This window comes from Emys orbicularis, chromosome 4 (genome assembly GCF_028017835.1).
Source record: "Emys orbicularis isolate rEmyOrb1 chromosome 4, rEmyOrb1.hap1, whole genome shotgun sequence".
NCBI classification, from domain to species: domain Eukaryota; kingdom Metazoa; phylum Chordata; order Testudines; family Emydidae; genus Emys; species Emys orbicularis.
Window position 1 is genome coordinate 87,947,781 of NC_088686.1, and position 21,115 is coordinate 87,968,895.

At 39.7% G+C, this 21,115-nt stretch overlaps 1 protein-coding gene across 3 annotated transcripts in view; it reads left to right on the top strand.

Moving 5' to 3' along the window:
• The window catches only part of NAV2 (neuron navigator 2), a 354,629-nt gene that overhangs the window by 230,519 nt on the left and 102,995 nt on the right, over nucleotides 1-21,115 (top strand). For all 3 annotated transcript variants that reach the window (XM_065404227.1, XM_065404228.1, XM_065404229.1), the window contains one exon: nucleotides 13,950-14,072. In XM_065404227.1, coding sequence (XP_065260299.1) covers nucleotides 13,950-14,072 — 123 coding nt within the window. The remainder of the gene's footprint in view (nucleotides 1-13,949; nucleotides 14,073-21,115) is intronic.

The following is a 21,115-nucleotide window of genomic DNA, read 5'->3' on the forward strand; positions in this document are numbered from 1 at the left end:
GTACCCACATAAACTACATAGGCCAAAGCAATCACTGAAGCTGAATTTTATCACAAGCTGAATTTTAATACTCTCTGTCTATAGTACAACAGATAAGAGTGCCTTACTAGAGAAGTGAGTGAGAGGATGGATTTGCTTAGGTGTTGAGTAACATGAACAAGATTTTTATGTGACTCTGACGCCTCGATTGATTGATATTGCAATATGCTCTCATTGCCTATCTAGTTATTGTCTGGAAGGCATCTTAGATTCTGAAGTTATTTTCCATTTGCACGTGGCTTGTCAGTCCTTCATTAGGGTCGAGGTGAGCACATTTATTGGAGAAGGAAAAGAAGGGCTTATATATTTCACAAGAAGTAAGAAAAAAGTTCTTGCTAATAATGGTTGCTTTCTTACCTGTTCTCCGTAAAAATGATTGCTGCTACAAATTGCTGCTACAGATTGCTGCTAATGAGAAGTAAGGAGAGGTGAGCTGGTGAAGATTAAAATAAGAACCTATTTGACTTGCATATTATTTGAAGTTTAGTTGTCTCTCTTTCCTCAGTATTTTTCACTGTTTGTGTAGCTGTGTAATTCTCAGTTTCTGATGGCACTGGAAGCATAGGTGCTGCCATTTAGCATGAGAAGCCTGTTCCAACACTGTATGATTTAAGAAGATCTACATTCAAACTTTTTGTTGTGTATCCATTCTGCAATTCTGAACCTTTTGCTTTCTACATCTCAGTATGTGTTCATGCTAGTTAAACTGAATCCCTGAATTAGAATACTAAGCCCTGGTCTACATTACAAATTTATGTCATGTTACTACTTACTTACTATTTTCCACACCCCTGAGCGACACTGTTATACTGACCTAGCTCTTGGTATAGACAGTGCTATGTCAAGCCCTAAGCCTTAAAATTCACTTCTTCTGAAAAAAACCATCAGTGTTGAATTGGCAGCAGCAAAAATGCCATCACTCTTCCAGTAAATTTAATAACCAAAAGCCTGTGCTCTAAAGGCCCAATCCAAATGCCCCTGAAATTAATATTAGTCTTTCCTTTGACTTCAGGGGCCCTAAGGTGGAATTGTCCTCTGGGTCACACCACACATTTTGGTTCTGGTTTGTGCCATATCTATGCAAACTATGAAAGCACTCAAGGATGGGACCATGTCTTTCTTTGTATCTTTTACAGAGCTGAGCCCACTGCTGCCACTCAACAAATAATAAATAATGATGATAAGAAGATGGAGTATAAGCCATCAAAATCCTGCATCCAAACACGCCTCATCTTTGGGGTGTTTAAAATACAAATATGGATCAAGGCCCAAATTTTGAAGCCTGGGCCAAATTGCAATGTTATGGCCCATTCAGTACAAGATAAACTTTGTAACCTTTCTCATATCCATGCTCTGTACCTTGATTGATTCAAATTAATTTCAGTGGTTTGGTCATTTCATTAGGCACTGCAGATTAAATGGCTTAGCATGCATGATAGGACTTGATCTAAGTATGAATAATGAATGAAGTTGAAAACTACAGATACCATATATGGCTGCAATACTCCATGACGAATAATCATTAGAATGTAGTTTGTTATATTTTCTCTTTCTCTGAATGTGCTATTTGTTTGAACTTTCTTCTGTCTTGTAGGAACAGGCTTCTTACATTTTGATCCTTTTAATACTGTAGCACAGTAAATACTGTGAGGGTAGGTAGTTAATTGATTTCTTTATTTTTACCTATGCTAGCCCAAGGAGTTCTAAGTAGACTCAGAACAACTCAGTCTGCTATCAGTGACAGGGCCGGCTCCAGGCACCAGCCTGGCAAGCAGGTGCTTGGGGCAGCCTGCGGAGAGGGGCGGCACGTCCAGGTATTCGGCGGCAATTCGGCGGACGGTCCCTCACTCCCGCTGGGAGCAAAGGACCTCCCGCCGAATTGCCGCCGCAGATCGCGATCGCGGCTTTTTTTTTTTTTTTTGGCTGCTTGGGGCGGCCAAAACCCTGGAGCCGGCCCTGATCAGTGACCTTTATGAAATGGCATTAGGAAATTCTGACTTCTGACTCCTCAGAGAACTGTTGTGATATCCAGCTTTGGATGTAGGGAATTGTGGCTGTCCCTGTGTTGTAAAAATGAAAAGACCAAAAATAAGGTAATATTCAAATATAAAGTAAATCATGCCCTGAGAGCCATGCCTAAAAAGAAAATAAATAAAATATTACATTAAAAAAGCTATTCTGAGTGTTAATATTACCCATTTAAGCATGCAAGTCAGCAAATGTCAAAGTTAATGTTTCACACTCAACATTAACTGTGTCTCTTGTGAATAACAACACAGTTTTTAATAAGTTATGACTAACTACTTCACATGTAATACAATTGGATATCACAGAGCTTTTTCTACAACTCTAGGGCTCCGTCCCAGAGGCCTGAAGGCATAGTGCTTACCAACAATAGATCCTTAAGATATGACTACACTGCAAAGAAAAACCTGCATCACTGAGTTTCAGAACCTGGGTCAATTGACTTGGGCTTGCGGAGTGTAAACAGACTTGACTTGGTCTCATGGGACTTGAGCTGTGGGGATAACAATGACAGTGTAAATATTCCTGCTAGGGCTGCAGACTGGGGTCTGAGACCTCCTTTCTGGGTTTCAGAATCTAGGCTCCAGCCCAAGCCCAAATATCTGCACTGCCATTATTAGCCCCGCAGCTCAAGTCCCATGACCCAAGTCAATTGACCTGGGCTCTGAGGTTCAGTGTGGGGATGTGTTGGGTGGTTTATTTTGTAGTGTAGACGTACCCTTAGAAAACAATGGGACTACACATTTTAGGAAGTACTATACCAAGTCATAAATGTTTGCAGTATCCAGACCCTTAAATAACTTAGTTGGAGTTACACGACTGCACAACAGTCAGGAGTAGGAATGTCTTAGCCAGTGACAGCCAGAAAATCCCTGGGGGAAGAAGCCCACTGGGTAACACTGTGGCACCTGGCTTCCAACGCCCACGTGGGCTTTCTGCTTCTTCTCTCTCTGGTCCCTGGTCAGAGTGAAGGAGTGGGGAGAGCAAGAGGGAGGATATCTCAGATCTTTCCCAGTTACCCTCAGATTGGCACTATGCCATAAAAACAGAGTCTCCGGGTTTCTCCAACACCCACCCACACCAACGTTCCCAGGGACCCCCAGCCACTCAGCAATTCCTCTTTCAGACTCGCCCATACCCAATGGCTTTGCCAGGACCTTTGGCTGTGCTAGCAAGCCCATAAGCCACGGCCTTCAGCTCCCTTCCCCAAGCCTCATTTGATTCTGACCTGTTTGAGAAATAGTTTCCTACCTGCCCAGCAGGTTCCTGGGGGCAGGGGGAAAACAATTACTTTGTTCTCAGCATTGAGAAAAGTCACATATGGAGCTGCACAAAATTTGTCAGGTGGGAATGGGTTACTCTTCTGGAAGGGTGTCGGGGGGGGAAGGGGAGGGGGGGGAGGGGACTTGGTTCATAGTCCTATCCAAGAATGCCACAGGTTGCTTTGCCTTCTTTACAGCTAGGACTGAGCAGGCTGCTACTTACGCAGGATATTTCTACACTTTAAACACTACAGCAGTGCAGCTGTACTGCTTCACTGTAGACACTATCTATGCCAACGGGAGGGTTTCTCCCTCGGTTTAGGTAATTCACCTCCCCAAGAGGCAGTAGCTAGGTCGACAGAAGAATTATAGTGAAGTCCAGGCCTCAGGCACCCGTCATGCCATAGGTGGCTATGACATGGCAGCTGCCTGAATGAGGCTGCCAGGGGAACTCCTCTCCTGTCTCCCATCAACACTTCTGGGAGCACATCACATCGCTTGCTGGAGTATTCTCTGCGACTTGAAGTCTTTAAATCATGATTTGGGGACTTCAACAGCTGAGTCAAGGATGAGAATTATTCCAGGAGTGGGTGGGTCAGCTTTTGTGGCATGCATCATGCGGGAGGTCAGACTAGATGATCATAATGGTCCCTTCTGACCTTAAAGTCTATGAGTCTATGAATCATCTAATGTCCAGGCTCCTATTCTCAGAAGGCTACTCCAGCAGCACCCGTAAGAGACAGAGAGCCAATGTGTTGCTGTGCTGAATGGGAGCCCTGAACAGCTGTTCTCCATGCCAATGCCTGCTTACTTAGCCACAGTTGGGAGTTGAAGAGTCTGGAGTCCCCCTCCTCCAACAAATGCCATGATTACTCTCATCAGTCAATGAAGGAGTTGTATTGATGGATTTATATAAGGAGGAGAGAGAGAATGGAATAGTTGTTTGTTTTATTCCCAGGGTCAGGGTGGAATGTATAAGGAACAGTATTTTACCCAGGGTGTGTCACATTTATCACCAACTGAGGTGGAATTTTTGTGTATGGATTTTGGTGGCGCATCACTGTTGTGGAAGAATGAAGGGAAGAGGTGATGCTGTTGGGATCTCATTGTGATATTTTGTCTAGACTGTGTATAACAGCCCTGATTCTTAGATTTTTAGATCATCCACTCTATTGTAAATAGTGTGGAATCCTTCCTCTCACACTTCTGTGTCCTGTATCACCTTCCCAAATCCAGCTCACCACACCCTTGCAGCTCCCCCACAGCTGGGCTTCTTCCCCTCCACCCTATAAGGACTGAGAGGGCTATCCGCTGTAGTGTTTAGGCTTTGAAAAGGTGAAGGAAAGTGATAATCAGCTGCAAATGTGAATGAAGCAACACCAGAATGGAAAAACAGAATGGGCAAAAAGAACAGAAAAGAGATCCATTGTGATTCATGGTGGGGCAGTCCTCTGGGTCACTTGCATCAACTGAGACCTATAACATCAAATGACATTTGCTATTGTGGGCTGCTCCTTGGTACAAGAAGAAAATGAAAGGCAATTACCTTCCTACCCTTTTTTTTTTTATCTGTAAAAAACCCTGTCTGCATATACATGTAGACACCAGAGCAGGGATTGAACTGAGGACCTTCTGCACCAAAAATATAGGTTCCATTTGAGCTAAAGGACACCACATTTAGCTGTAAGAAAGGAGTAGACTGTAGGACCAGCCACTAGAGGGAGATACAATCACATACACTAAACCAGAGGATTACAACTCCACATAATTTACAGTTTAGATTGTTTGCATTGAAGAATTGGATACTAACGCAATTTGAAATGCAACTACTTGTTTCTTTCTAATTGTCTTTTCCCTATTTTTGAAGAAACAGCACTGCCCTGATTTTTTTTTTTTTTTTTGGTATATATTTTTCTTCAAAAGTAGCTGCTTTTCCTGATACCATTAAAAGAGAGAGCTGGATAGTGGGTCAATGTATTTAATCTTGTCATTTATATTATAGTGGCTTAGGTTTGAATAGTGCTTCAAAGATTAATACTGGGCAAACGCCTTCCCTGCGCAGCTTACAATCTAAAGCAGAATTGGCAACGGGAGGCTGTATCAGTGTCTGAAATGTTTGCCTAATGTCCAGTACGGGAACCAGGATTTTGAACCAGGACAAGCATGTGCATTTTAAATTTTTTTTAAGATCCTCTGACCCCAAGAGAGCCCTGCAGAAATAGTGACAAATGGACTCATTTTAGTAAAGGCCCAGTGCTACTGTTAGTGTGACAATTATCAAAACTCCCACTAACTTTGGTTGTGCAGGATTGGACCTTAAATAAGCAGCTGTGGCTATAAAGCATATAGAACATACCACTCATATCTGAGATCTAATCTAGTACAACAGTAAGCACCAAATCTCTTACAGGAGATGATGTGCTTGATACCCATTCTTCTAGCAAAGGAAAGATCTCTTTACTGTAGAATATCACCAGCACAGCTGTGGACTTTATAATAAAGTGTGGACCCAGGAGACCAGGCAAGCAGAAATATTCTTAGGCCTCAGCTGAAGTGACCAAAAATTGTTACCATGTGACGGCTGTTCCATGGCGTATGAGAAATGTGTCCCAGTTCTAGTCCCAGTGGAGAAGTATCCTGGAGAAGTATGCATTTCACAGAAACCACCTCCCCATGTTAGTGGCTTTCCCAGCGGAAAGGGTCAAGATTAAATTGGCATGGAGAATGAGCCCTCCATGGGGGAGCTGCTGCTTCCACTGCTACTGATATAAGTATATTGCATTTACCTGGTTTCTCAAACTAAGCTGTGAAATTCACTCATGAGATTTTATTAAAAGAAATTGCCTTTCTCACCTATCTCTTAGATGGCTATCTTCTTCTTCGCAACCCCAAACAATGATTGCTATTCCAGAGAATGCAAGGTATGGCTGGGGGCAGAGGAGTTATTCTATACTAGGGCTTGTCTCCCTCCCCCACCACACACACCCAAAGTCCATCTGTTTTGCGCAATCTAATTAGATGTAAAGTGAAGTGCACACTGGGTATGAGTTGATGTGAACCTGAAAGGAAATATTTGGATTGCGTGTTGAGTATTTTGGCCTTGTGACAACAGGACCATGCTGAAAAAGCTCAGGACCTGAGCACATTCCTGAATGCCTTCGCTGAATTGTTGAAATGTATGTGAATCAAAACTTGGAATTTAAACCAGAGACAAAACCCAAGCTGACCTTGCTTGGCTGGTTATTTATTTCTTTATTTTTTAATTTAAAGGCAGGCTTTGTGGGCAGGGTGCATGTTCCACCCTTTGGCTAGAAAGATAAAATTCTGAGCTGATGGTTGGCAGTGGCAGGATGATGGGTGGTCAGGCAAGATTGATTGGTGACAAGAATTTGGCAAAAAGTGAGAGACAAGCTTATGGTCCAGAATATTGTCAGAACAAAAAAGGCAAACCCAAATTATACTAAACTGAGAAGTTTCTGGTTAGCAGTGGTCCTTCAGTCAGTCGAGCAGCAATAATGATATTTAGTTTAGTCATATTTTAAGACGATTTCCTGGTTTTATCAACAGGCATATTTTGATCACATTTATCGTACTTTATAAGCAGTAGTAGAGATGTGCTGTTTACACACATCAAAGCTTTAATGTACTTTGTTCTTGTCTAACTAACCACATTGACTGGTTGTTGCAGCACTGACACTTAGCAATTAGTAATACCCATGACACTGTGTAACTGAAGCCTAGAAGAGTAAATGTTTGTATTGCCTGATTGGAAACCTTGAGATGACCAATCTTTTGGATTCACTCTCCTGTCTGGACTTTGATTTACTTGAGATGATGAATTTAATTTTATTACTGAGGCAAAAAAGTCCTTGGAATGTCAGATTGTATGTTGAAGCCTAGAATATCCCTTAGGCTGTATATACTTTACTCACAATTTGAGAATTCTGCTCTCTTTGCTATCTGTTTTGAAATTTAGTAGCAAAGTTGAATAAGTATGAGAGTTGTCAGATGTGTAGCCATAAGCATGCTGTTGGTGCTCTGTATACATGCGCAAGTACAGAGTGCATACAAAAGTCAAGTGACTTGGCCTGCTAAGTAAGACTTTGGTTGATCTGTGGTATAACTTGATCCTGTTTTCTGTATGTGCACTTAGGGAAGGGGGAAAAATCACTTAGGCATCAGAAACATCTTTAAAATATTGAACTTGGAAGGATACGCTACACCATACAAAGTTTCAGGGGCACTTACAGGGGTGTAGTTGGCAAAACAAGAGAGCAAGTCAAAGATCTAAATTGCCAAGGGAACTAAAAAACAGTTGAAACAGAAGAGAGCGGGGCACTTTTTTTCTTTTGCCTAGAAAGTACCATGTATTGTTTTGTTTCCATTTGTGCCATGCACTTTTAATACACTATTAAGGATGCCTGTGTAAACAACACCTGTGTAGTCGAGAGGCACAAGTGTGGAAAATTAATTGTATTTCCTTGTTGTTGAAAAGTAAAAATACTGAGATGAGTCCTGAGGGATAATCCACAGAAGGTAGATAAGCTCCTTATTATCAGTGCTTCATTGTCCAGTCTAGTTGAGTCTAGTTGTTAACCTTGTTAAAGCGTGGCTGTTAAATTCTCCTGAGGAACTAATATTTACACATCTGCATAAAAAGTCAATGTTTGGGGGCCTCTGGTTGTTATTACTGAAATGCCAGAAAAGTTCCTGAACTATGTCATTTAAACTTTTGTTCATTTAGATATTTAAAGAGTGTTTGACATTGAATGTGTTAGCATGGTACTTCTGATGCAGTAGTCTAATAAGGCAATTAATATATTGTCTTGTAAAGACAAGTAAAAAAATTAAACAATATTAGAAGCACTATGTGCAAGCATACTGGAGACACTCTATCACAAGGGAATAAGGAAACTTTCCCTGGGCTGATGGACACAGCGAGTGTTGTGGTTAGTCTGAGGCTGGCTGAAGATGAAAGAACATCATCTTAGGTGTAAGAACCCATTGCCACATACCAATAGGTGATGACTGGGGACACTCTAACAGCAGCCATGGCACTGAACTAAAGGGTAGGTCAACCTTCACAGCATCGAAGAGGAACATAGTTATGTAGTTGCTTATCAGGAGTTGTACGGGGAACATGAAGACCAAAACACATGTGAGAGAGAAAATCCTTCCTTAGGCTATTCTAGCATCCTGCATTTCTGCTTTGGAGGTACATCTGTTAGAGTCCCTTAGTCAACACAGTGGGTAAGGCTCAATGCTCTTCCTCGTCACTAAATATGCATATCACAATATATTATAATGTTATTAAATACAACCCCTTGACACTGGCTGACACAAATCCCAGCTGCTATTACCAGGTGCTTAAAAGTAGTGAATTGTGATGTATCAGGACAAGTCTAGATCAATGTCAGTGGTAGCATAGGCATTCAATTTCTTCTTGCCCAGCTGAGCCTGTTGTGAAGGCAAGAGTATGAGAGAGCCTGCATTCCACTCCCTTGGACAGAGTGTTGTGAATTTGTTTCAGAGCCTTTCATCTGTACAGCCCAACGTACAGTCCAACCTGTTGTAAGTGACCAATGATGGCATGACAAATGCTTAACAGAGGTAGACAGGTACTTAATAATAAGGTGTAGGATTGGCCCCTAAATTATGATGGGAAGCAGTTACGGCCAGTAGTAAGTGTTTGCAGAGTTAGGCTCTTAATGGTATTTATGCTTCATAAGAACACTTCTGTAGGCCTGCCTTTCTTCTTAATTTCCCTAATATCTTTACATATCGGGGGAAGGGGTCTCATAGCCAGTTGGCTCCTCTGTTTCCTCTCCCCCGCAGCCAACCTATAGGAGACAGAGAAACCCACTTCCCTATTCCTCCATGCACAATATAGGAGATGGGGCCCTCTCCAGCTCCCCCATTTGGCCCCAGTTTGGAGTTAAGGCATCATTCCTTTTAGTCCAACCAAATTTCTCCCTAACTAGGGGAGGGGCACCCACATACTTAGATAGAATTTATGTATAATAGCATTCCAGCTGTAAAACTTTTAATTCTACAAGCTGTGCTACTTATTTGACAATGTTAAATAAAACTCCTGTCTATCTAATATTTAAGAAAACAAACCCATTATGCAATTTTTTTATAGAGCGAGGTGAGACTACATAATTTGTAGCTGTTATAAGATTTGAGTTCACATATTTTCTTTTTGCCACACTTTAGTTTTCCTTAAAAAAATAAAAAGTAGTAATAAAACCTGCACACATCATTATCAAAGGTGTTGAGCACCTGCAGCTCCATCGACTTATATTGGGTTTATGGATGCGCAGCGCTTCTGAAAGTCTGTCCATGAAAAGCTATTATTTGTGCCAGTTGGCACAAGTACAGAATTATCTGAATGTATCTGATTGCTGCACATATATACAGAGGGTGAACTCCTGGCCTCATTGAAATCAACAGGAGTTTTTCCATTGACCGGGATTTCACCCAGAGTCTGCATATTAAGATTAGTTAGTGTATGTAGTGTGTATGCACAGTATCATAATTTTCAACTAGTATCACATCTATTTTAGCTTAAAAAAAATCTTGGAAATTAGTTTATTTTATTTAAAAGGATTAGTTATATGCCAGATGATGATGACAAACGCAGACCTAAAAGCTACATTTTCAAAGTGTGTAACAGGTACACTCACAATAATGTTTCTGCATTTGAGATGCAAATCGGTCATTGCATGTGCAAACAAGTAGTTGCAATTAGCTGATTTGCATATGCAGATGTGAGTTTTTGCAACATGCCTGTAGTATGAACATTTAATGATATGGTCTTACGTAATTAGAGTGGTATACTTTTTTCTATCTTTTTTTTTTCTTCTGTGATTGGCTATGAACAAAATTTGCTCTTCCATTTTAAGGATTTTATGAGTTTCTGACAAACAGAATGGAAGACCTGATGTAAGCTATGCTCTAGCGGTTCCGGGGGAACAGTTATAATTCTTTTAAGCCTCCTTGTTTATTAAATTTGGAGAAAAGAATTGTATCTTATCCCTGTAGACTCTGGAGAACTGAGAATAGCCTTGTCCCTAGATTTACTAGCTTAGCAACCTCTTTGTAAAACTCCCAACAGGGACTCTTCTGTTGTTCTTGAACAGGCCCAGTACAGACCTATATAGCTAAATCACATCTAGTGCAGGGGTTTTAATTTTTTTTTAACCTTCCTGTCTCATGTAATTGTAGTAATTGAGTCTGGCTGCACAGTCAGCTAGGTTTGTTACCAGAGACATTGTGACAGAAATTATACAAAAGTGAAAAGATGGAGCCAGTGCTGTCTGCATCATGATTTTTTCCCTCTAATCCATGGATATATTATGAGTTTAAGGCTAGATTGGCTGTCCTTTCTTCTTGTGAGCAAAAATAGGCCCCAGTAAGAAAAATCAGTAATTGGCTTTGGTCCTTTTAAAACAGAGGAAGAGATCCTAGGGGTTTGGATATAATTTTGGTGTTGTACCACTATTTCCTTAACAGTGACAAAAGAATTGAGAGGATATAGGCATTTCAATTTACGAGTCACTAAGGTATGTTGAACTGCATGCCAAAGATATCAACTCTACCACTGTAGCTGTCATATATTTATTTGATTATAGCATTGTTAAATAGTTGTACAAATACGTACAGATATAAAGCAAGAACAAAAATATCCTGTTTTCTTTGGACTTTATGAACTTCTTTGCATGTTATTTTCCAAACGGTTTTAAAAATCTAGTTCGAATGTTTAATGTATATGCATTATTTATAAGTTAGTTGTTATTCCAGAAGAAAATTAATTGATCTATGTATAATCTTCAATCTTTGTAGTAATGTGCCATGCAAAGTGTTGTTTTGGTATTGCTGGGGATTTTTTTTAGAGGATTGGGTATGAGATTATTGCATTTTTTTAAATTTACCAATTTGCAATTTATTTGCACTAAATAAATGCAAGATATTTTAACAATGTTTGTTTCTGTTGGGGGTATATTTTACTTGCTTTAGAGCATAAATGTTACACTCATTTAATTCAGTAAGAAGTTTAAAAAATATTTGACTTAAATTTTAAAAAGTCTCAGATCATGATTTATAATATCAATAATGAAAAATATATTGAGGGTATTTTTTAAAAGAACGGAATATTTGGGATGAGGTGTCATCTGAGATGTTTCAGTTGTTCATTTCTCAAACTGCCTATATAAAGATGTGTTGCACTTACAGTCAGCAACTCCATTCATTCACTTTTTTAAAGCTATTAAGAAGAAATGCTCTCCTTTTTTAAGGCAGAAAAGTCTTTTAACTATGTTACAATGAGGTAATAAATTTGTTCTGTAAGTTATTGATCTGTAAAGCTGGTTTCTAGATAAACATTCAGAGTATCTATGTCCTGAGGTTTTAAGTCCTGTTGTTCTTTACACCCCAGAACTATATAGATACTTTGAATTGTTTATCTAGAAACTAGCTTTGCAGATCAATAACTTACAAATGAATTTTTTGCCCAGTTATAGCATAGTTGAGAATGTTAAAAAACACAATTAAAGTAATGAGATCATGTATATAAAAATCTCAGTGAATATGTTTAAGGTTTATATTCTCATGCTATTCAAATACAGAGTATATGATGTTTTTGATCATTTGTCCTGCTATATGATTATATCCTTTACCAGCATATATATACAACTGTATAGGGTGTATGTGTACAAAATACACCTACACAAGGCATATTAGTTAGGGGGTTCTGTCAACAGCAATGCTGTTCCAGGGGGCAGGAGTTCCAAAAGAGAAGGTATTCTTTTCCTACTTCGACTTCATACTGTCCTGGGCTGACCCCAGTGAGAACACTCATATCCCATTAAGACCATAGCTGGATTATTGAAAGAAGAGGTGGTGAGATTCATCCTCACCCTGCCATCATTTCCACAGCAGATTGTCATTTTAGGATGAAATCACAAGTCAGGCTGGTATTTTCATGCCTGCACGGAATCAGGGATCTCTAGAATGTTCCTATAAACCTCCAGTATAAAGCAGAAGGGATGCTTTTAGTACTTGTACTATACATACCCTGTTCCTAGTTGCACAGCAAGTTTCCTATATTAGATTCTCTGCAGTGATCTAGAAAACAATTGGGAAATGAAAACTAAATTGGATTGCTTCTCCTCCCTCCCCCTCCATCATGACTAGGGTGGAGAAAGTAAATAAGGAAGTATTATTTACTCCTTCTCATAACGCAAGAACTAGGGATCACCAAATGAAATTAATAGGCAGCAGGTTTAAAACAAACAAAAGGAAGTATTTCTTCACACAGCGCACAGTCAACCTGTGGAACTCTGCCAGAGGATGTTGTGAAGACCAAGACTATAACAGGGTTCAAAAAACAACTAGATAAATTAATGGAGAATAGGTCCATCAATGGCTGTTAGCCAGGATGAGCAGGGATGGTGTCCCTAGCCTCTGTTTGCTAGAAGCTGGGAATAAACAACAGGGAATGGATCACTTGAAATCCTTTCTATGTTCTGTTCATTCCCTCTGGGGCACCTGGCATTGGCCACTGTTGGAAGACAGGATAATGGGCTAGATGGACCTTTGGTCTGACCCAGTATAGTCATTCTTATGACAAAACTAGATGCAAAAGGATTTGTGTTTGACTTGTTGGCCATGCAGAAGTCCACAAAATACAGACTTATTTCATGTTATTTAATGGTCCAACATAATACATTTCAGACGGATCTCTGTTTTGTTTTATTGGACTGGACCCATTTCAGGACAAGGATGTTATAATATATGGAGATATACCTATCTCATAGAACTGGAAGGGACCCTGAAAGGTCATTGAGTCCAGCCCCCTGGCTTCACTAGCAGGACCAAGTACTGATTTTGCCCCAGATCCCTAGGTGGTTCCCTCAAGGATTGAACTCTCAAACCCTGGGTTTAGCAGGCCAATGCTCAAACCACTGAGCTATCCCCCCATCCCCTGTCTTATTCATTTGTAAAGCTCCATATGCACACACAGTCCTTCATAAATATTTAATAATAATAATAAACCACTGAAATGCAGCCACCTCCGGTTGAGGAGGGTAGTTACAGACAGACAGCACAGTGCACAAAAGTGGAAGAGCAGCCACTTTTGGCCACTGGTGCAAATCCCCTTTTTCACACAGAGTGCTATGAGATCTTTAATGTAAATGTACAGCAGATAGGACCTTGGGTGGAATCCTGATCCTACTGAAATCAGTGGGAGTTTTGTGAATAACTTCAGTGTCTCCAGGATTTCACCCCCAATGTTTTAAACAACACAAAATAGCTGGGGAATGAGTAAAGAGAGCTGAAATCACAAGTCATTTAGGAATGATGCATGTGCGTTTTTAATGAAAATTGTATTCCTCCTTCTTCATATTTGTCTCATTTTGCCTGGGGGTGGAAAAGAGAAGGGGGAGGGGGCACTGAGTTCAGGGCCAGAACTCAGCAAAATGACTCTGGAGTAACTGAGAGCAAAGCTTGCTCCGTCTCTGAGTACTAGGTATAAAATGGATATATGAACACCACCAAAAGTGTGGAAGTGCTTACAAATTGTTTTACTGAACATTTGATATCGTGTTTTGTTTTTTAAAGGTACATGACTGATGGTGGTTTGGGCCTGTACACTCGTAGACTGAATCGGCTACCAGATGGGATGGCTGCAGTGCGGGAGACACTGCAGCGTAACACCTCACTGGGACTAGGAGATGCTGACAGGTATGCTAGTGTCAAGCAAATGCATGTTTAGATTGTGCCTTTTTACAGTGTCATAATTTGCAGCTGCTAATGCATGTTGAAATTCAGGTAAACAGCTGTGTAGTGGGATTTCAGTAGTTGACTATCTGGTTGTAAGGGCTCTAATACTGTGTACCACTTAATGTGTTAGGAAAAGGGCACAGACACAGCAGAAATCCTTTAAAATATGGTCCTCTGATTGTAATGTGGGTTTCTCAAGTGGGTTTTTGTGAGCTGGAAAGAACAAAAGCATATTTTAAAAATTATATTTTTAATACATTGGACTTGAAAAAGAAAGGCACAATTCTCTTCTCACTTTCATTGACGTAACTTCATTAACTTCAATGAGGAGAATCAAGCCCAGAGACTGGTATGAGGGCTTTGTCAGGTTATTAAAAGGAACACGATTAACTGGAGAGAAGAGAATTTAGGGAGGTTGATCCAAAAGGAAGCTTCTGCAGAAGATATGTGACATGTACATAGCTAGGGTTGTCACGAATAGAAAAAGCTGAGTACTTTTGCTTTGTAACCGGATTTGATTAGGACTTCCTATCCCCTCCCAACCATCGTGCTTGATGAATTTAACGTAAGCAGTTGATGTATTGGTTGAACCTAGCCTTTGCACTGAGAACATTTGCAGAAGGGCCCATGCATGGCCTCTACATTTCCATAAAGTGCCCCTAAGTAGTAGATTTTGAGCTTCACTTTTTAATCAGATTTTGAAGTTAGCAAATGTTTTTTTCACCTTTCCTGGAACATATTGTAATAGACTTCATTTGCTGTGGTTGAGATCTTCTGGTTGGTGACAACTAGATTAATAAGGGTATAATAGTATAGGAGAATCTAGGTGTGGTTTTTGAGGAGATCAGATCTGGATTACCTCCCCCTCTAATGTTTACAGCATCTGTCACACTTTCATTTGGTATGAAAATCTTCCTGAGTTCTATGTGCTAAGTCACTTGCCTGAAATCCAGCCTGCCTGTGTGTGGTTTTCTTATTTCTTACAAGAGCTTTTTATTTCAGCTTTAAATAAATTCCAGTTAGAGGAATCATGTCACATTGCAAAAGAGAAGGCAATTACTTGCTAGTAGCAACTTGTTACAGAGAAACCAAAGAACACATTTGGTGAAAGAGCTTTCATCATCCTCATAATTAGAAACTAAGGAGAATGGGAGAGAGAAGGAGGGTTGTTATGAAAATGAATCTTATAACTTGAGTTGGAAGAAGAAACCATACAAGTACTGAAGGCTGGGTCCATGTTGCTGACTCAGGAGCAAAACAGGATCATGAGCACTAGATAGATTCCACTTCGTCCCAGATACTGTGGCTTTATTATTTATAGTTTGGTTAAATCCTTTCTAATTAGAATACAGTAGTTGTATTTATCTATTTGTCTTAAACAGAAGTTTGGTGCATTCTGCTATAGGCTAAGGCCCAGAGTTTAAAGGTATTTAGGTGTCGCTATGCTCAGTATTGCAATGCCTAGCATATCTAGGAGCCTAAATCTCAATATCAAAAGGGATTTAGGCACTTAGGAGCCAGAATCCCATGGACAGTTGATGGGAGCTAGGGTCCTACATATCTAAATCCCTTCTAAAAATGAGATTAAGGCTTCTAAATCAGTTACGTGTTTCAACATTGAGCTCAGCAACGCGTAAATATCTTGAAAAATTTGAGTCTGTGATTTGAAAAAAGCTCCTATTCAGTCATTGAGCATTTAAAACATGAGATTAAAACCAAGGGCTTGTCACATGGGCCTTTGCTGCATGGCAACCAGGATGTGACCGTGCACTAGCCTGCTGCTCATTAATGTCCCATGTGGACACTGCACAGCACACTGGAAGGTCCATAGTGCACTTTGACATATTGCTGTTTGAAACGGGAGTTTGTCAAAGCACATTACTGTACTTTCAGCGTGCTGTAGCAGTGACCACATGGGATGTTACTGTGAGGCAAGCTAAAGCACTATAGATTCACACCCTGATGTGTGATGTAGTAATGTTTTGTGTAGACAAATCCTAAATTTTAATTCATTTCTCAACTGAACTTTTACTCTAATGAAGGGTAATCTAATAAAATGATAGAACAAAGGGTTAGAGTCTACTCCATCTATGAACAGAGGTTAATGATTGTTCAGTTCTGCTCAAGTAGTTTACCTAGAAAATATGTATGAAGATTAAATTTAGCTCACCATAAATAGCTGTAAACTGAATACAATGAGAAAACCCAGTGTGAAAATATAGCAAATCACACCTAAATGGTTATTTAGTTAAAGAATTCCCAAAGGAGTTTTTGCAATTTGCTTACCTGTTTTACTTACTAGTGTTATCTCATGAATTGTAGATGGCTAGTAGAGAAGCTTTTGTACATTAGCTCTATTAGCATAAAACATAGCCCTCACAAGGTACATTTCCCCCTGTAGCAGGAGAGGAAATCTGAATTAGGCAGTTTAATTTAATGCTTGATTGCAAGGTTAATGGAATCATCACACAACACAGCTGAGTTTATTTACTCACTTGAAGAAAATTTGTGTGTGTGTGGAACAGACAGCATTTTTAATGCCTTTTTATTGTGTTTTTTTTTTTTTTTTTAAGTTTGTAAATTAACCACCTATGGTTTCATCTCTTCCATGTTTATGGTTTGGTGTTTACCATCTGGTTGCTTAAGTTTGTTTCACATTGTCAGACAGGGCTGCTTGATCTAAGGCAGGGGTCGGCAACGTTCGGCACGCGGCTCGCCAGGGTAAGCACCCTGGCGGGCCGGGCCAGTTTTATTTACCTGCTGACGCGGCAGGTTCGGCCGATTGCGGCCCCCACTGGCCGCGGTTCGCCGTCCCGGGCCAATGGGGGCGGTGAGAAGCGGCGCGGGCGAGCGATGTGCTCTATCACAGCACATCGCTCGCCCGCGCCGCTTCTCACCGCCCCCATTGGCCCGGGACGGCGAACCGCGGCCAGTGGGGGCCGCAATCGGCCGAACCTGCCGCGTCAGCAGGTAAATAAAACTGGCCCGGCCCGCCAGGGTGCTTACCCTGGCGAGCCGCGTGCCGAACGTTGCCGACCCCTGATCTAAGGCTACATTAGGTTCATGCTCAAAGCTCACAATTACTAGAGTGCACGTAGTAGAGGGGCAGAATATGGATCTCCTAGTTGAGAAAAAAGTTTAATATATCTGCGTACAAACATTTCTTGTTTCTTTCTGTGTAGATAATTTGAGACTGACATCTAGCTAAATTACTGTATCTTCCCGAATAGCTCAGAAGACTATATTAGTGAATGTGACTTTATCAAGAATAACTTCAAAGCTACTATTAAATATATGATAAGGAAATATCAATACATCTCTTTTTTAAGCCTTAATGAATGAGTGCTTATGAAACGACTTTTGAGTAAGAGTAAGTTGGATTATTTCATTTTTTTACTTTAGTTTGAGATTGGAAAAATTTGAATATTTTAATATGAAAAGTAAAACAGCTAAAAGGATTTAAATCATGCTTCACCTTTGCAATGGCCAAGGTTATAGCACAGTCCAGGAACACAATTATTGAAACTGTACATTTCTGCGGTAATGTGGGAGCAGATTGAGTTTAACTGTGTCACAGGAGTGTGCCATGATGTAACTATTTCCTGCAACTCAGTAGCATTTCACAGCATAGACAAGAGTCTCAACTAATCTTATGATGATTATAGACATAGGTATGGACCTAAGAGAGGCGATGCACTGTGAGATACAGGAATTAAGAGTGAAACTGAACCAGAGCAGAATAAAATCAAGGAAATATAAAACACAAATGTAGTGATGTTAATATGAAAGTCGGTCAATGGAGAGAAACCCAATATTTTTAATGCAGTCACCACTAGGGAATCTTTTGGATAAATGTGTATAACTCAGCAACATTAATTTTGTTTCACTAATACCATCTTAATTCCTCTCACTTACACCAGTGTAACATTATCTACTTCCATGGTGTTAATCCTAATTTACAGCAGTGTAAGAGGGGAATTAAGCCTAGGGATTTTTCCCCATCTGCTCCAACTCCATAGTAAAAACTGAAATAGAAACTTCAAACTTGCAACCACCTGTAGGTATCAGTGATTAAAACTGTAGATATCACTGGTTGTGTATTTTTACAGTGCCTTTCACAATAGGCCATGGTCTATAACTAGGGCTCCTAGGTGCTGTGGTAACACAAATAATTAATAAAAATTGTTGCAAGATCAGAGCTAATGGATGCACACAACAGAATGAAAAACTAGAGACCTTTTGACAATGTCAAAAGACAGTGGCAGAGGACAGAGCAAGTAATGAAAAGCAGACAGCCATAGCCAAGGAATAGATGTCTATGACTGAAGAGTGCAGAGGAAGAAAATAACATAATTGTCAGCCCACTGACCCCGACAGCAAGTTATAGATAGCAAATAGCTTACTGTAGCCCTAGTACTGTTTAGACTCTAAGGCACTATGTCCTGTCATCATTCATCCCATGGAACTGCATGTGAATTGATGGTAGGTTGTGACCTTTATTAAATTGGCTATAAACTGTACTATTGAATAGCCTGTGACTTGACTGGAAAATCCTTCATTTTCCTCATATGACAGTGTTGTGCAGTTCTCACATATCAGTTTACATCTAATTTAATTAAAATATTCTGGGCAGATTAATTGCTTTTAAAGTCTGTATTCATTTTATGTACAAAGACTTTAAACAACCACAGCAAATTTCAGAAGAAAAAAATTGGTCCATAAACCTAAAACTAGAGGATTATACAGAATACAAAAATATTAATGCTTTGCCTGGGAGGCTATGCCAAATGTAGGAAGAGGTTCTTTTTTACATCACACATACATATTCTGTTGTGTTGTATGTTTTTCTCTTTAAAGAATGTAATACTCATTAGTAATATGAAATATTTATTTTAATGGCTTTCAAAAAAGCAAAGATTGATTCCTTTGGAAGAGAGTTGACTCTCAGAATGACAGCATCTACAGCAATTTACCTGAGATGAATGGCTACTTTTTAGGCAGTGGGAAGAAATCTGTATTTCATGTTTGCAGGGAACTTGAACAAATGTTAGGTGCAAAAGAAATGGTAATAACAAATGGGGACTTTCAATAATAATTAACAGTAATACATTGGACTTATTTCACTTTTCATGAAACATCTTCATGCAGCTCACAAAGGCGGGCAATATTATCCCTGTTTTAAAGCTTGAGTACAGAGAACGGTTAAGGGACTTACCTAAGGTCATAGTACAAGCCAGTGGTAGAGTTAAATGTAGGTTGCATTCCTATATTTTGACTCTGAGCAATAGACTACACTTTCATGGTGTAAAAACTGTAGGTTGAAGCATGCATAGGATCACTAGTTGTGAGTTAACGTTGTGAAGTATAACAGGATTACATTGCTTTAAAATGACAAGGTTAGTAGTAAGTTGTGTTAGTGCTCAATGGGGGATAGAGGTGGTTATATTATCTGGGTAGACATGGGAACTAGGAGTGCACTGCAAAAGAGTTGAGAAAAAGGTTGTAGATGTGATCATTTTGGAAGTAATACTCTCAAGTAATGCCATCACTTTTGGCAGGATAAGAATACTATCACAGATGCTGCGGTAATATAAAAAGATGAATGGACTTATTTTTTTATGATGATCATCATGAAAATGTTGCCATTTACCCATTTACCATTTGCAATCAATACAATTCCACCACATGTCCCATACTAATGTTAATTACTTGTAAATAGTAGCATTTTTTAGTGGAAACTGTAGTGGTATCTTCCTTAGCTGAAATAAGAGAGACACGGTGGGTGAGATAATATCTTTTATTGGAACAACTTCTGTTGGTGAGAGAGACAAGCTTTTGAGCCACAAAAGAGCTCTGTGTGGCTAGAAACTAGACTTCCTCACCAACAGAAGTTGTTCCAATAAAAGATATTACCTCATCCATCTTGTCTCTGTAATATCCTGGCTACAACTACACTGCATACAATAATTAGCTGAAATAGTACAGTTATTGTTACAGTAAGGTGTCTCTGTAGTTCCTGGCAAACAGGGTGATGAATCCTTTCCAGAGCAACGGTGAACCAAAAAGCCCGTCAAAAATGGTATGCACCACAACAGTCATACTCCTCTCATCTTGGATTCAGTTTTATATAATTATGCTACTTTAAGAAGGGCAGCATTATATTGCTGTCTGTTACTGACGTGCAAAAAACCTATTGAAAACGTGTCTGGAATTTAAGACAGCCTTTATCCTAAAATGTTAAAGCATGACTTGTTACATTTTAACCTTTAGGTTGTCAGCGCCTTGATTGCTTAGAATCTGAGTGCACAAGCAGATACAGAACAGCTTTCAAGGTTAATGTGTAAGAAAACTATTTCAGTATATTTTTAACTCTAGAATACTCGTGACAATCTCTCTCCCCTTCAATGGCTTCTCCATGTGCTCACATGTTAATCCCTTATGCTCAGAGGCAGGCTGTTTCAGTGCCTTTCTTATCTGAAATTGTGAAATTGCATCCAAAGTCTTGTAGTTCACATCAGGATTTCCTAATTTTTGTCAGACTGGAGAGATCTGAGTTAACAAGAGCCTTCATCCCACAGCAGAAGTGCAGCTGCTCTTCCAGGAGTTAAGATGCTACAGTTGTTGCCATTAAAATGCTGTCATTTACCTCCTGGATTTCACTTCCCTACCCCCAACCCTTCACCTGCCTAAAGCCTTAAAAATTGCAAGTGCATGTGGTTGTGGGACAGCAATGTGGAGCAGGATACCTTCAGACAGGTATCAAATATAGTAGGTAAAATATTTTTTCACAAAAAATAGTGGAAAAGCCATAAATCTGGTAGATTTCAAATCCATCAAAGCATAAATATATATTAACATCTGTGCACTAAGTCATGCAAACCGTATGATATAAATATATATACAGTTGCTTAATAGCAAAATCAAAGGATTACTCAGATGTTCAATCCCACCAGATCTACCACTCAGCTGCACAGTCTGCTTAGATTTTATCAGTAAGCTCAAGA